The following is a 15461-nucleotide window of genomic DNA, read 5'->3' on the forward strand; positions in this document are numbered from 1 at the left end:
TCTTACGTTAGTTAAGGGATATTATAGCAGGCATACTAATAACTTTTAGAGTTAATATCTGCTAAGTATGCTATAATACTATCTTTATAGCCTAATATATAGTTAACAAAGCGCGCTCTTTATGCGTTAGCTTTTATATTATCTCTAATAACTAGTCTCTTATTAAGCTTCTTAAGTAGCGCATCTACTCTGCTTAGTTTAACTACTTATTAAAATTATAGTAATTAGTATTAGCTTTAATTGCTTTATTCTGCGCTCTCTATTTAGCTATAGTATTAGTTACAGCCTAGAATAATGCTACTTATATAGCAAGACTAATCTCTACCTCTAGACTACTAGCTATAGGATCTGCTTTAACTATTATATCTACTTTAAATAGTTAGCTTAAGTAACTAGTATTCTAATACTTCTAGCACTTAATGCCTACTATCTATATAATAGCTGCACTTTTTCCTCTGCTACTGCGTTATCTACTCTTCTACGCATAGTTATTATAGCAGTAGGCTTTTATCCTCTTTATATAGTAATAAATGCAGCTATACTCTCTGCACTATAGCCTATTAGTATATATAAGTAAGTGTAGCAGTAGCTTAGTTACTATACTAAGAAAATATAATATTATCTTTGTTAAATGCTTATAGCTACAGCAAAGCCTTATCCTATATAGCGCGAATAATAGCTTTCTATATATTAGAGACTATTTCTTAGTGCTTAGTATTTAAGTAGGCTGCTAGCTATAACTAGATAATACCTTGCGCGTAGCTCTTGCATATAGCTATATAGTATAATAGTAAATACTTAAAAATACTATTAAATTATTCTATTATAAATATCTATAAACTCTATCTATAGAGCCTAGCAGCAAGCAATAAATTTATACTGCTTATAAGTTAGAGTGCACTCTCTGCACGTTAGTATCTAGAGTTACTAGATACTATATACTCGCAGTATATAGCATTATAGTATTATTATGCTTAGCCTAGCTATTAGAGTTACTCTAACACTTAGATTAGGCGCAGAAACTCTAATATTAGAGTTTATAACTCTAGGTTAGTAGTCTGTATAGCTCTGTTTTTGCAACTCTAAGAAACGCTAATATTAATATATATCTTAACGTGCATTATAACGCACTAATATTACATAAAAATTCTAAATAGTGCAATTAATAGCGCTAACTCTGCTACACCTTTAGCTTAAGTTATATTAAAATTAGCTCTTGCGCAGAGTCTTATTCTTTAGAAATTTAGGTTTAAAAGAATAAGCTCTTAAGAATTTAGAGTTTCTTAAAGAATAAGCTCTGTTCTAACCCTTGTTCTTTCACCTATTAAGGATAGAATAGAAACTGCGATGAATGTTAGAGTTTTGATATTCCTTTACCTATAACTTTAAAGCCTTGCATCTTAACGAGTATTAGAGCTATAGATAATCCGTTTGGAGATCTGGATTCCCCTCGTAAAACTGCACAAAATAGCCTCTTAGTAATATATTATTTTGCCCTAGAAGGTTATTCATTCTCACGACGCATTCCTACTACATAGCACCTTGCTAAGGCCTATTCTAATTAGCTAAGCTCTATATTCTTAGTAGAAATGCAGGTAGACTTAAGAACAGACGTCTTCTGCAGAGTAGAAGAGTTATCTTAAGAAGTAAAATAAGCAGGCTTATCTATTAAGTAGAAGTTAGACTTTAATAATAATACTATTAAAGCTTATAAGCTAAATTATACTAGCGCCTTGCCTTTTAACTATAGTGCTTATAACTTCTTACTAGAAAGATATACTAGCAAGTAGCTTAGAGTAGATATAGTTTATCTCTTCTCTCTATACTATTTCTTTAGCTTAGCCTAGTAAGTCTAATTAAGATTATCTTAGTAATTCTATAGCTAATCTCTAATAGTACTATTAATAGATTTAATAACTAAGCGAATCTTAAAGCTATATATACTATAGGACCTATACTTAACAAATTAAAACCTAGAGTTATAACGTTAGAGCAGACTTCTAGCTTATCTATCTATAATTAGCATAGAGCTAGCTTATCTATCTATAATTAGCATAGAGCTAACTTTCTAATACTCTTTTATAATATTAGGAAAGCTAGGTACGATTTACGCTAGAAGAATTTAGATTTCTTAGAATATAGCTTAGTTTAGCAGAGGAAGCAGCTTCTTATTATTAAAGTAAGGTAAGTCTAATAACTAAAGTAGTAGGCTGTTAACTAATCTTTCTAATAGGCATAGTACGCCTCTGCTGCCTTTTCTAAAAGCTATCTATAGCTCTTCTAGTAGTAGTTTAAAGCTCTAGTACTTTATTAAAGCTGCTCTCTATTTTATTAAACATCTTGCTAACTACTCTATAAATAACTTCTATTACTAACCTAAGCTTACTAGAACGCAAAGAGATTCTTATAATTCTTAGTTATTTCTTAAAGAATGCATTATAACTAATAGTAGAGAAGAAAAATACTACTATAACAGCGCCTGCAAGTATATATCTTATAAGCTAAGTTTATTCTAGAGCTTTTCTATTAACTATAAATTTATTAGTAGGCAAGGCAATGCTATTAAGCAGATTAGTAATGCCTTTTTACTAGTTATAGCAGAGAAATTATATTGCACTATTACTAAAATGCTTAAAGCATTTAATTAGAACTATATTAATGCTAAGAATAATCTTTTAGACCTAGATAAACTCTTAGATAGCAAAGATATACGCCTTAAAAATGTGCTATTATTTCTACGCCTATTCTTTAAGTAATAAGTAAGATTAATAGTATTACGCTATCTTATATATAATACTTCTAGGCCTGCTTAAACTACTACTTCTATGCTAACTTAGTTTACTTAAGTAAAGCTAGCTTAGCCTTAATAGTTACATAGTATATTAAGTAGTTTATTTAATAATATAAACTTACTTAATAGTCTTCTTAATAGCATCTAAGATAGTAACAGCAATATAGTTAAGACTACTAAACCTCTACTTTCTTCTTAACGTTAACGCTAACTTACTACTCTTATTATAAGTATCTTCTAGGATATAATAGAGGTAAGCAGTAAGTCTAAAAATAACTATAATAGTAATAGTAGTAATACTATATACTAAGATATATTACGATAATAGCGATAAGAATAGCAGTAAGATAGCAACGAGGATAGCAATAAGAATAGTAATAAGAATAGCTATAAGAATAGCAGTAAGAATAGCTATAGGATAGTAGCAGGATAGCAGTAAGAATAGTTGTAGAATAGCTATAGGATAGCTATAAGAATAGCTATAAGGATAGCTATAAGAATAGCTATAGAATAGCTACGAGAATAGCAACGAGAATAGTAATAAGAATAGTAATAAGAATAGTAATAACATCTTAGTTGCGCTATCTTATATATAATACTTCTAGACTTACTTAAGCTACTACTTCTACGCTAACCTAGTTCGCTTAAGTAAGGCTAGCTTAGCCTTAATAGTTATATAGAATATTAAGTAGTTTATTTAATAATATAAGCTTACTTAATAGTCTCTTTAATAGCTTCTAAGATAGCAACAGCAACGTAGTTAATACTACTAAACCTCTATCTCTTCATTTCTTTAGATAGCCTGCTAGAGAGTCTAATTTATAAGATAATAATTAGCTTTAGAAACTAATATTATACATAATATAGCTTTTGCATTTAACTATACCTAGTCTACGCTAGCGCGTAGTAGAGCATAGTAGAAGCATAGCTTATAAATTATAGTAGCTGCTACTATTATTTATAAAAGCTACTACTTAAAATTCTAGTACCTGCTATTATTATTTATAAGAGCTACTACTTAAAATTATAGTAGCTGCTACTATTATTTATAAGAGCTGCTACTTAAAATTCTAGTACCTGCTACTATTATTTATAAGAGCTACTACTTAAAATTATAAGAGCTGCTACTCTCTATAATTCTATGCATAAGCTAGCTAATATATAGAGTATAGAGAAAGATAACTACACTATTAGTAATACTTATCTTTTAAGTATATTTTATACTTTCTCTTTTTCTTTATATACTTATTCTATAATAGCTATAAAAGTAGTTTCTATTTCTACTTTATAAGTATAGCGCCTATTATAAACGTATAACTATTATATAGAAATAAGAGTAATCTTACTAGTCTTAGCAGTAAGATAGCAGCGCAACGCTACTATATTATATAAAGTATCTTTTCTCTGCATATTATAATCCTAGTAGCTAATACTTAGTATTCTAAGTTTTTAGAGAGATATAGAGGTTATTAATCTTATCTTATTAGAGAGTAAAGAGAGTAAGAGATATAAGAGCGTTACGCAGTTATATATACTTAAGCCTCTATAGTTAGTAGTCTTTACTATAGAGCATAAGCAAACTAAGCAGAAGTATAAGAATACTCTATGCCTAATAATCTAATACTTATCCTTAAAGCGCATTTAACTAGATATATAGAAGCAGCTTTATCTAATATATCTATATAGTAAGATAAAGCACGTTTAGATCTTATATTATAAGAGGCGTAGCAATATTATACTTCTAGATATCTTAAATATTAATATATTAGAGCACGCTATTCTAAGTTTATTACATTTTAACTTATACTAGTTACTTAATAAAGTAGAGCTAAGTTAGATTAATATAATATTTATTGCTAATAGTAATAGCTAGAAGTCTTAGGCGCTATAAGCAGCGCGCATATATTATAGAACTTAGATATTATAGTAATAGCACTTTTTACTATACTATAACCTAGTAGGCTATATATATAGAAAACTTATATTACTCTTTTGCAAAGATAATACCTTATAACTTACTATTTCTACTAGAAATCTACGCTGCGCAGACTAGAGCGTAGCGCTAGCAGAATATAGTAAGCATATAAGCGCAGCTAGAAGTTCTCTCTATAATCTTATTTTTATAGTTAACTTACTATAGCGTGCAAAACTATAAAATATATAGCTAGAGTTTTAGCATTAGCTTTATAAGTACTTGCAGGTAATAAGAATACTAGAAGATATTATAGATTAGCTATGCTAGTATAACTTTACAGTATGCTTAGAACTAAGCTTTATATAGATAAGATATAGATAGTTTTTCTATTCTTAGAACGCTGCTAATAATAACAGTAACTTATAAAAATAGCTAACTTCTAGTCTATAAAGGCTAGCTATAGCTATTATATAATAGAATTATGCGCTACTAGAGAGTACTATACTAAATATTAAGTATATTATATTCTTAGTAGAGCAGCTATTATAGCAATTCTTATTATAACTGCAAGAGATACTTTAAAGTAGAAACTTAGCTACTAGCAAAGGCAGCTTATAATTAGACGCCTTCTATATCTGCTTTCTATTAATAAATGCAGTAACTACTGCGCCTAACGCAGAGAGATAACTTAATATATTTAAGCTAAAGTATTAACTAGGCTATAAGAGCAGTAAACTATTAGATTAGATATTAGTTAATATACCTCTAGGCTTATTACTATTATATAGTAAGGTCTTTTATACGTAATAATAAGATATGCAGAGTTAAGATAAGTAGTATACTCTTATAGAATTATATAATTATTCTATTTTAGCATAGACAGCAGCCTAGAAGTATAGCGTTCTGCTTATAAAATTACGTATAAGTAAGCTATAGATTATAGAGCTAAGTGCACGTTACTTAGCAAAGGATATATAGAGTATATAAGTAGTATATTATTCTAAGAAGTAATAAAAGAAAAGAAATACTTTAGTTACTTTATAGTATCTGCACTTTAAAGTAGATATATATAAAGTATAAGCGCAAAGTAATTAGTTTCTAGAACTAATTACCTTTTATATAAGCAGTAGCAGTAATTAAATTTTATATTTTAGTTTATTAAGTAGCAGTAGCAGCAATTAAATTAAATATTTTAAGTTTTTAAGTAGCAGTAGCAGCAATTAAATTAGTTCTAGAGGTTAGGCTTAGCGCAGAAGCAGAGAAATTACTTATTTACATAATAACTACGTAACATTATCTTAATTAAATAAAGTAATTAAGATAGAGAGTATATTATAGTATTAATACCTAAGAATAGTAAAGTGCTAATCTACGTAACTAAGCTAACTAAGCTTAGAAAGTAGACTAACGTTTCTTTATAATCTATTTATATATTTAAGCTAGCTCTTCTAATAGATTAGAAGAGCAGTAATTAATATAATCTTTTCTCTTATAGTTTACTTAGCTACAACACTATCTTTATAATTAGAAGAGGTAACTAAGAATAAGTTAGTAATTAGAGACTCTATAGAATTTCTTTTACCTACTAGTAATAGTTAATAGTTAGTTTAGAAAGTTAGAGATAGTAATAATGTTAGCATAATATAGTATAGCATAAATATATAGGTTATTAGAGATAGCGTTATTATTTAATAATAGTTTATATTAAGATAAGAGAAAGCAGGCAGAGTTATTTTACTTTTCTTTAATATTACTATAATAAGACCTAGAATATCTCTAATAATCTCTTATAATATATTAGTAATAGCTACACTCTGCTTATATGCAATTTTAGCTATAAAAAGATATTAAAATACTTAACTTTGTTAAAATATTACTTAACTCTATTAAAATATTACTTAACTCTATTAAAATATTACTTAACTCTATTAAAATATTACTTAACTCTATTAAAATATTACTTAACTCTATTAAAATATTACTTAACTCTATTAAAATATTACTTAACTCTATTAAAATATTGCTTAACTCTGCTATAATATCGCTTAACTCTTAGGTGTGCATGAGCTAGCTTAGCACTATTATCAATCTGATATCAGAAATCCTAATATGTATAGGCACAGACGTGTTTCTGATGGCCAACGGTGCAGGCTATCTGAAGCCCAACATGCCTCTGCCGTCTCACTGCGTGCGTTCCCCCGGCGCGAATCCTTCAAAAGCAGCGCTTTCGTCTCTCTGGGATGATTCAGATATCCACACCTTTGACCCCGAACGCTGGCTGCGGCCCGATGGGTCCTTTAATTCAATGGCGGGGCCACAGCTGGCTTTTGGGCTAGGTCCACGCGGATGCTTTGGGAAACGGTTGGCGCTACAGGCGTTGAAGATGCAGTTTGCATTATTAGTTTGGGAGTTCGTCTTCAGCAGAGTGCCGGAAGAATTTGCAGGCTGGGATGCGGTCCAGAAATTTGCGAGGGAACCTGTAGATTGTTACGTGAAGTTAGAGAGAGTGAGGCTGGAGGCATGAAGTAGATTTTCCGTATCCCGTGGGGTACACAGCGACCGACAAGCAGATTACCATGTTCGGGTTTTTTGTTGATAGAATTGCCGAGACCGACAGAATGACCGATATCGATAAGAAAGCTGGGATGAAGGGTCGGTGCATCCATAATTTCCGTTGCATCGCGAGGTCTTGAGACTTTGGGCATGTTCTGGTGTTCTGTAGCGTCGCTTACCGTGCGCGTTCTGCCAATATTGGTTGCGATGACTCAATCGAGTGTGGGCGATGTGATAGCTGCTTGAATGTTCGTCGATCGGGCCAAATAGTCGTACGATTGCTGCATGCTCCATCGGCAGCTGAGCCCCTAGTCGCCGTGCCAATCATCAGCATATCTCTGGCTGCCGTTTGCGCTGGTACGTCTTGATTACTTCGTGCACCGACATTCTTACATACACAGCAGCGCTAATGTTCTCTTCGATTAGGCATCCTTCTCGCTGCTCGCACACTTGGTTTGTGCCTCATGGGTAACAATGCTATTGGAGGCTCATGGCAGTCATAAAGCACATATCATTGCTATTGTTGCTTTGGAATTAGGTCACATCGATATGTCGGAAGAGTTCACGCGTTTGATGCTGGGGAGTCGCACGTCGTCGAACTAAAATGCGAGTTCTGCCTGCTGTCGGATGTCGGGCGCACGCAGGTAGCCAAGCTGTTAGTCAAGCCACAACCCATTGGTGGTGCCAGATAAACGCGTCGAAGCAAGACACGTGCGAAACGTGGTTGGAAGAAGACCCCGTTATTTTCGAAGTGTCCATGGAGGAACTATGCGATGCTATCATATGTCGTGTCGATTGTCGCGCTATGACGGCTCATGCGAGAATCTTCCGCTTGATGCGGGAAGCACCTATTCGATTATAGGAAGAAAACATTGTGAAGATGATGGTGGTCGTGGCTCGTGACGGTCCGAAAACGTGTACGAATAATGCCGATGCTAGCGCAGCGTCTACTATTGTTAGCTTAACCTAGATGTCAACGTAGCTTAGATCTTAGCCGGTAAAGACATCATGATTCTTTTACTAAAGGCTTCCGCTTTGGTAAGACGCTACTATGATTTAAACTAGTTTGTTAGGACTAGTGCCTTATTAGCTTGCTTATGAAAATAGCGTTCTCTGCATATCTCTTCTCTCTGCTTATGCAAAGATATAACTCTTATTAATAAATTAATAAGTAACTTATATTCTATAATATAGATTTAAGCTAACTATTAGAAGTAGAACACTAACTCTGCATATAGGCTTAAATATATTGTAATAATATAATAATCTTTCTTTTGCCTTTATATAAGAGAGAAAGCTTTATAGTATAACTGCTTATAAACAGAGGCTTATTACGTCTCTCTTAAGTGCAATAAGCTTAAAGCTTAGCAGAAGCATTCTTTGCTTACTTACATTTTTAGAGTTTAGCTGTAACTTCTAAGCCTAGAGAAGTTATAAAGCTAACTTACTATTGTTCTATCTAGTAACTTAGAAGAGGCAGAGGGAAAATAGAATACAGGAGATTTATTATATCTATTTGCAGAGGCGCAGTAGACGTTGCACACAGGCAGGCAGGATCAGAGTTGCGATGTCTACGTAGTTTCGATATCATGGAATCGAATTATTCACTGGCTGCGAGAGTTCTAGTCACGCATGTTGTTTTGCGACAAGCTTGCCCGCATTGAGGCCTAGTCGAAATACGTTGCTCATACGTCATCGGTCACGCAGCTCTCCACGTTTCTGCTCCTCTTGACTTCTATCGTGAACAACAACAGTCGCACGATCGAGGATAGCGACAATATCAAGATCATCAATCTGGGGCTGCACATACGTTCCCCTCCGGCTCATAATTAGCAGCCAGATTCATCGCACGACATGGCTTCCAATAATGACGACGTTGAGAATTCAGGCGCTGGCGAGCGGACACCGATGCTTGGGAGATCATCGCGTCAACGCATCCCGGCTGATGAGGACGACGACACATGGACGATTACACACATCTTGGACTTCTTCGGTGGGGGCATATACGCACCCAATCCATCAACTTACGATCCCATTAGGATCATACTCAACGAAGACGATAGGCGCAAGGACAGCCTTACCGCTCGCTGGAGAGACAACAAGCTCAGCGAGTTGAACTTCGTTGGTATTGTGGTATGTGCAAATTCATGTGCGCCACAGAATATCGCGACTTCATCTGCCGCAGCACTTGGAGCATACCACATGGGCTGACCCCTAACAGGCTGCTCTCTTGGCTGGCGTTCTTACATCTACTGGAAGCTGGCCCAACATCCTTCCAAACGGCGAAGAGTCGCCGTGGTCTGTACGCACATCTTGGTACTGTGGCATCATTCTCTCGCTCTTCAGCATTCTATCAGCTGCAGACCAGACGGTGCGGCTACATCGCCTTTCCTCTCACCGCGATGGGCTTGAACACATTCGCAGACTCCTCGCGAACAACGGAGGCAATCCCTCACCGAAGAGCGGTAATCTTCGACCCAGTCTAGTTCAGATCATGACGTGGCAGATGCCGGTCATGTTCTTGACAAGCGCTACTATCTGTATGATCGTGGGCATGTTCCTGCATGTCTGGTCAGCACGACACATCTGCAGAGCCCGAGTCTATGGGACGACAACACGAAGGTAAGACCAAAGCGGAGAACTTAGACGCATCTACTAATCCTCAAATTTAGGTCGCCATCACCTACACCGTCGTTGCAGTGACTGCCATTATCATCTTCTTCGTGGGTCAGGTCTCACTTTACTCGTCGGTGCGGAGATAATTTATGCTCCCCGACTCTTCACTTTCATTGTCGTCCAGCAAGATTACAGGGCTTCCCTGTTTAGCCAGGCTGGCTGTAGTCTCGGAACACCGGCACTTACGATCGACATGGCATTCAATATGCCGAATGATCGCACATAGCAGTATGCATAGTGGAGAGGAATACTTGGCAACCGGCTTGGCATTTCATCTAAACTAGCCTAGGGGCGTGTTTTCCACCAACCACATACTACCAACACATCTACGTAAACTGCTTGAAGAATTCCCATGAGTTTCCTGGGGCAAACGGAGTTGTAGATCCGGAGTTAGTCTGCGAGGGGTTGTGATCGCCGTTGTGGATGACCCATGTAACTGGATAGCCCTGTTTGCACCCCGCGTATTGCGTCTTGACCGAGTTGCCGCCGTTTGGACCAGGCTCAGACTGAAGCTTCGTGCAACCGTTGTTTGCAACGAACTTGTCGCGCAACTGGCGGCCCATCTGGACGTTGAGGACTGAGTCGCTGGTGCCGTGCTGGCCGTAGTACGCGACGGGCTTGCTGCCACCAGAACATCCGCTCAGTTGCGCGCCAGAGATGACAGCAACAGCACGAATCATCTCAGGACGAGCACATGCAAGAGCATAAGACATGGCCCCACCGTAGCTGAAGCCGGTAGAGAAGCGAAGGTCGGTGTTGACGCAAAGGTCTGCCTCGACTGTCTTCACAAGTTGGTCAAAGAAAGTAACGTCCTCCCCATTCTGGTTTCCCCAGCCTGCATTCAGGCCATCGGGAACGACGAAGATAGCTGAGTTGTCAGCCACGGCCTTGAGGCCGTAGTAAGGAAGCGCACCACCGGCGTTCGGGTTCTCGCCGTTCACAATCTTCTGTGCGCTGCCGCCCAATTGGTGCCAAGTGAAGATGAGACGGTAAGGCTTGCTCTGGTCGTAGTTGTCGGGGATGTTGAGAAAGTAGTTGCGGTTTTTGCCGTTCACTTGCATGGAGTATTGCTTGTTCGTGAGGGTCTTAGCCTTTCCGCAGCCGGCAGAGTTGGCTGCGAAGATTGTGGGCACAGAGCGCCAGCAAGAGGCAGGCAGAGTTGAAAAGACCGCGCATTTTGGGTAAAGATAGTAGGTTGTTTTCCGAGTGGAATGACTGCTTCTCGACCTGGGAGCCAACTCTTGATATATATACTCTTCATCTTTTGCGCTTTCCGTCCTCGCTCGACGTATCACTCGGGCACTAATGATGTTTGCGGTACCCAACTGCCGCTGTACCCCAGGTTTGGAGGAATGCTCCGACATCCAAAGTCCCAAGACTTGGCGCTGTACAACATAGCACAGGCTAACTCCAGTGGATCAGCAGTTGCATAGTATCGTCGTCGCTTAGAATGAGTGCAAGCGAAGATTTGAACATTATCCGCCCCATAAACTGCACGACCCCATGTCGCGGAAAAATACGTTGACTCTCCTCACAAGAGAACAATATACATCATGTTTCATGCCATCGTGATCAGCCATGTTGCTCGGTCTGACTGCCGAATAGAGACGTTCACAGGGAACATTGATGAGATCGCCCTCGTAAACATTTACAAACATATGACTATGCTGATCCGGTGGCTGTTTTCTGGGGAAGAAAGAAGAGAATGGCATGGAAGTGGTAAGTTGTCTGGTTACCCTGACAGCAATAGATCTTTTCCCTGTTGTGTCAAGCTTGCACGTTTCACACAATCAATTAAACGACGCAAAGCCGGCATCGCCCCGCTATTCCACATAAGCACAATTATCAGACGAGTGTGATGTCTTCGAGATTTTCCTCGCCGTACCCTTCGCCATCCATGAAGCCTTGCAGCTACGCATCGCCCAAGAAGCGATTAGGTAGGCCTCGGGGGAGTAATCTTCAAATCACCTTCATCTCCCAAGGGACATGTTTCCAGATTCAGTTCTGTATCTTGTATGAAGTATGGCACACGGCCTCCACAAAGTTCCACAACCACATCGCCAACTGCGGTCTGAAGTGGAGCCCAACCAAGGTAGCCTCGTGCTGAAAAGAAAATATTTCTCTCTCCAGCCACAAATCCATGTGCCGCGAAGAGCGGGGTACAACCTGTTGAATCTTCAAGATTGAAAGGCGAATTCAAGTGAGACAGCTACATTTTGATCATTGCGAGCTCCGACATAATTGCGCTACGACTTCCAAGGACAGCCCCATTAACCACGAAGATAGAATCGTCACACATTACTCTCCAGAAGGCATCAAGATGCAAAAGCCACGAGTATAGACGGGAATACCACGAGCCTTTCAACGCGACACTCAGCAATACGCCAGAAATTATTATCCTGCGCGGCGGAGTTACCACGCTGGCAATATGCATCTTCGTCATCTCGTTCCTCAATCATTGAATTGGTGTCTAAGGTGCAGCACATAGTGGCTGCCTTCTCAGACTCAATCATAAGAAATTGAGCTGAGCTGCCGTGACTTGCGTTGTAAATCCCAGAAAACACCACGCCAAGGCGACTCCCTATTAGCGACTGAAGCCTACAGTGAGGGCGATAGCTAAGCCTGTATAGATTAAAAGCTTATCTAGCGATTGATCACGCCACAAAAGTCTGTACATGTAACCAGGCTGATGTTCAACACGAATGATGGTGATCATGGGTTTGAGCATACCATGTACTAAATCTTGCAGCACATGTAGGGTAAGGAGCTAGCTGCGTCACCCGCCAACCCCTTACAATCTTTTCAACGTGACGCGAAGCGAATATGTCAAACCGCATCAATGCTACAGTGGTAGAAAGTGTTGATTTCACCGGTCGAATTGCTAAATTTCCGCACTCAGTCAAGAGTCATCCTCATCCTCCCTTCTCCTCTGTTTATTCAGCTCATCAATAACTTTCTTTCCACACGCCAGCACCTCCAGTGTCCTACTCTTATTATCGTGATCTCTCGTCTCCGGCACATGGAAGTATGTCGTAATCGCACCGGCTACCATGAACGCGCTCATGACTTGCAAGACCTTACCAAAGTCTTTGAAACGCGCATTTGTCCATGAGTTTTGGTCGTCCGCATCTTCGGACTTGAAGGCATATGCGAGGAAGATTTGAACTAGCCATGAGCCCAGCTTGCCGGAAGCAGCGGCGATGCCGTGGCATGTGCAGCGGTATCGAGTTGGGAAGATCTCGGCTGGTATCTAGTGTGCTGTTAGAGGTACGGAGCCGAGCAGATGGATCAGGACAAGCTTACGATAAACGTCGTCACGTTTGGTCCAAGGTTGAATGCGATATGGCTTAAGACGTAAAGCACGATCAACCCGGATCGACTGCTGTCCAGCAACTTGTTCCACGCACTACCAGTGACGATAAACAACACAAACAGGACAAGAAAGCCCCAGAATTGGATCGTCTTCGGTGAAACATGCTTCACAATCTTGATCATCAGCAGCCCACCGGTAATAGTACCGATGGATACCATGACCAGTGTGTGTAAGCTGTTACCGTGGAGCGTCTCATAAACGGAGGGAAACTTTGATACGACTTTGTCAATCTTTGGGTCTCCCCAGATGTTGCTTACAATCTGCGGCGACGAGAGTCCAAGACCATAGACTAGTGGAATATGTCAGTAAATGGAAGGAGTTTGAGCCTGCGGATAACGTACATGCAAAATCAAGGAATAGCCATGCCAATGATGTGCCAAGGAGGTACTGCCAATTACCCTCGGCGATGAAGAACTTCTTCGCGTCTGTCCAAGAAGCAAGAGGCGGAACGAAGTTGGGGTCACCTGGCGGTAGGTCCGGCTCTGGAGATGGCTGGCGAAGATGTGCGTCGCTTGGTCTTCTGTCAGAATCGCTGTCATCCTCAATGATTTCGTCTGGTCCAATTCCTGAGCAAATAGAAGTGCGGGGCGAGACGTGGATCTCGGGTCTGGTGGGGAACATCTCGACTGGCCCATGCTCGGCGTGAAGTTCAGGTGCATCGAAGTAGTTGGCTGTATCTTCTAGCGTTGCTCGCGTGTTTTGCAGAATATCCAGTGTGTAGCGAGGCGATTCTGGTATCGTGAAGCGAAAAATTAATGCGATGACTGCTGGGACTATGCCAATACCGACAACTAGCCTCCAGAGGCGATCGATTGCGCGGAAGCATTCGTCGTCGTCTGGTTTGCAGTAGTGCGAGGACCGTTCGATCCATGGCTTGTACGCTTCGACGGCTGCCAAAGACAGCACGTTTGCAAGGAGTTGTCCCACGGGCTGAGCAAAGAACACCCAAGAAAGCATGCGAGCTCGATATCTCCGAGGCGCAAATTCTGCTGTTATGACCTGTAGTATTGTTAGTTCGTGTCAGAACGGCGTCAAAGGAACAGCCCAACGTACAGCGCTCAAAGGGTAATCCGCACCAATTCCCACTCCTACAGCTCAGTGTTAGCAGTCGCCCTAGATGATCAAGGCCTGAACTCGTACTTACCCATTATAGCTCGCCAAGTTATGAGCCAGCCTGCGACATGCATGCTGTTTCTCTCACCGTTCGAGCTCATCAACAGAAACATAGTCCCTACTATGATGATGACGAGTTCCAGTCCATACATCTTCCGCCGACCTAAGATGTCGGCGGCGAAGCCGAATCCCACTTGCCCTATCATGGTACCAGCAAGCGTGGAACACATCATGGCTGTCTTGACAGACGATGGCACCTCAGGAACGGCATTTGGATCATTGCTGGGCCAGTATACATAGCCTAGCATCGGAGTTACGACATTGAGGGCGAACAAGCCAAAAGCGTCAGTTAGGAAGCCGATCCCAGCGACAACCACGACCCATATCTGGAACGGCGCTTGGTCGATCGTCTGAAGAGTCCATCTTCTTCGCTTTGCCTCCTAAATCGCTCATCAGCTTTGAGACTCGTGAATGCAAGCCTACGACTTCGAGTGCAATGTGAATCCTTACTGGTATGCCTTCACCACCCGCGATAAGGTTTTCAACTCCGATCTGACGGCCCCTCAACGGTCGCGAGACCCACTTTCGGAGACCCATGTTCTCGGATAAGGCTGAAAGGCGCGTGAAATATCGTAATGCTACGCAGAGCCCGTTACATGTAAGGACGTAGCAATTGGTATGTCGGTTGGCGTTTGGTGATGCTCCAGGACCTCATCGCTCAGATGCACCTATTCATATCAATGAAGTTGTGCAAGACTTCAGCCTCCACTAAATGTCAACTTCCAAAAGATGACCTCTGTCAAGATATGCACAGCCCAGTACATGAAGCAGACCGGTGAACACTTTGAGCACGGGGCCAGGCGCTTACGGCCATCTGTGCATGATTACGCTCGTGTTGAGAAAACTGGTGGCGTCTTTCCAGGCGAGGGTGCGCATCAAAGCCTCGCCAAAACTTCACTTGACCCGGCGGTGACAGTTTCCTTGGGGAGTAGCGTGTGAGATCCATGTACTGGACAACAGCTCGCGTGCGCGTCGCTGCC

At 40.1% G+C, this 15461-nt stretch overlaps 4 protein-coding genes across 4 annotated transcripts; 1 reads left to right on the forward strand and 3 right to left on the reverse strand.

Moving 5' to 3' along the window:
- Positions 1-6887: 6887 nt before the first annotated feature.
- SNOG_03328 (hypothetical protein) lies at positions 6888-7411 on the reverse strand (the record flags this gene model as incomplete). The annotated part of the gene is made up of 2 exons (XM_001793844.1): positions 6888-7183; positions 7282-7411. The coding sequence occupies 2 exons, from the start codon at positions 7409-7411 to the stop codon at positions 6888-6890; spliced, it is 426 nt and encodes a 141-aa protein (XP_001793896.1).
- A 1702-nt stretch (positions 7412-9113) lies between these two features.
- Positions 9114-10257, forward strand: SNOG_03329 (hypothetical protein; the record flags this gene model as incomplete). The annotated part of the gene is made up of 3 exons (XM_001793845.1): positions 9114-9392; positions 9481-9881; positions 9932-10257. 3 exons carry the CDS (start codon positions 9114-9116, stop codon positions 9960-9962), a joined length of 711 nt encoding a protein of 236 aa, XP_001793897.1. The 3' UTR covers positions 9963-10257.
- Positions 10258-10261: 4 nt separating this feature from the next.
- On the reverse strand, positions 10262-11111 carry SNOG_03330 (hypothetical protein; the record flags this gene model as incomplete). Its single annotated transcript, XM_001793846.1, is given in 2 exon segments — positions 10262-11049; positions 11069-11111. 2 exon segments carry the CDS (start codon positions 11109-11111, stop codon positions 10262-10264), a joined length of 831 nt encoding a protein of 276 aa, XP_001793898.1.
- Positions 11112-12834: 1723 nt separating this feature from the next.
- Positions 12835-15018, reverse strand: SNOG_03331 (hypothetical protein; the record flags this gene model as incomplete). The annotated part of the gene is made up of 6 exons (XM_001793847.1): positions 12835-13178; positions 13343-13597; positions 13707-14238; positions 14362-14396; positions 14453-14831; positions 14932-15018. 6 exons carry the CDS (start codon positions 15016-15018, stop codon positions 12835-12837), a joined length of 1632 nt encoding a protein of 543 aa, XP_001793899.1.
- Between the last annotated feature and the right edge of the window lie 443 nt (positions 15019-15461).

The sequence above is a fragment of the Parastagonospora nodorum genome (genome assembly GCF_000146915.1).
Source record: "Parastagonospora nodorum SN15 chromosome Unknown scaffold_5, whole genome shotgun sequence".
Classification (NCBI taxonomy): Eukaryota; Fungi; Ascomycota; class Dothideomycetes; order Pleosporales; family Phaeosphaeriaceae; genus Parastagonospora; species Parastagonospora nodorum.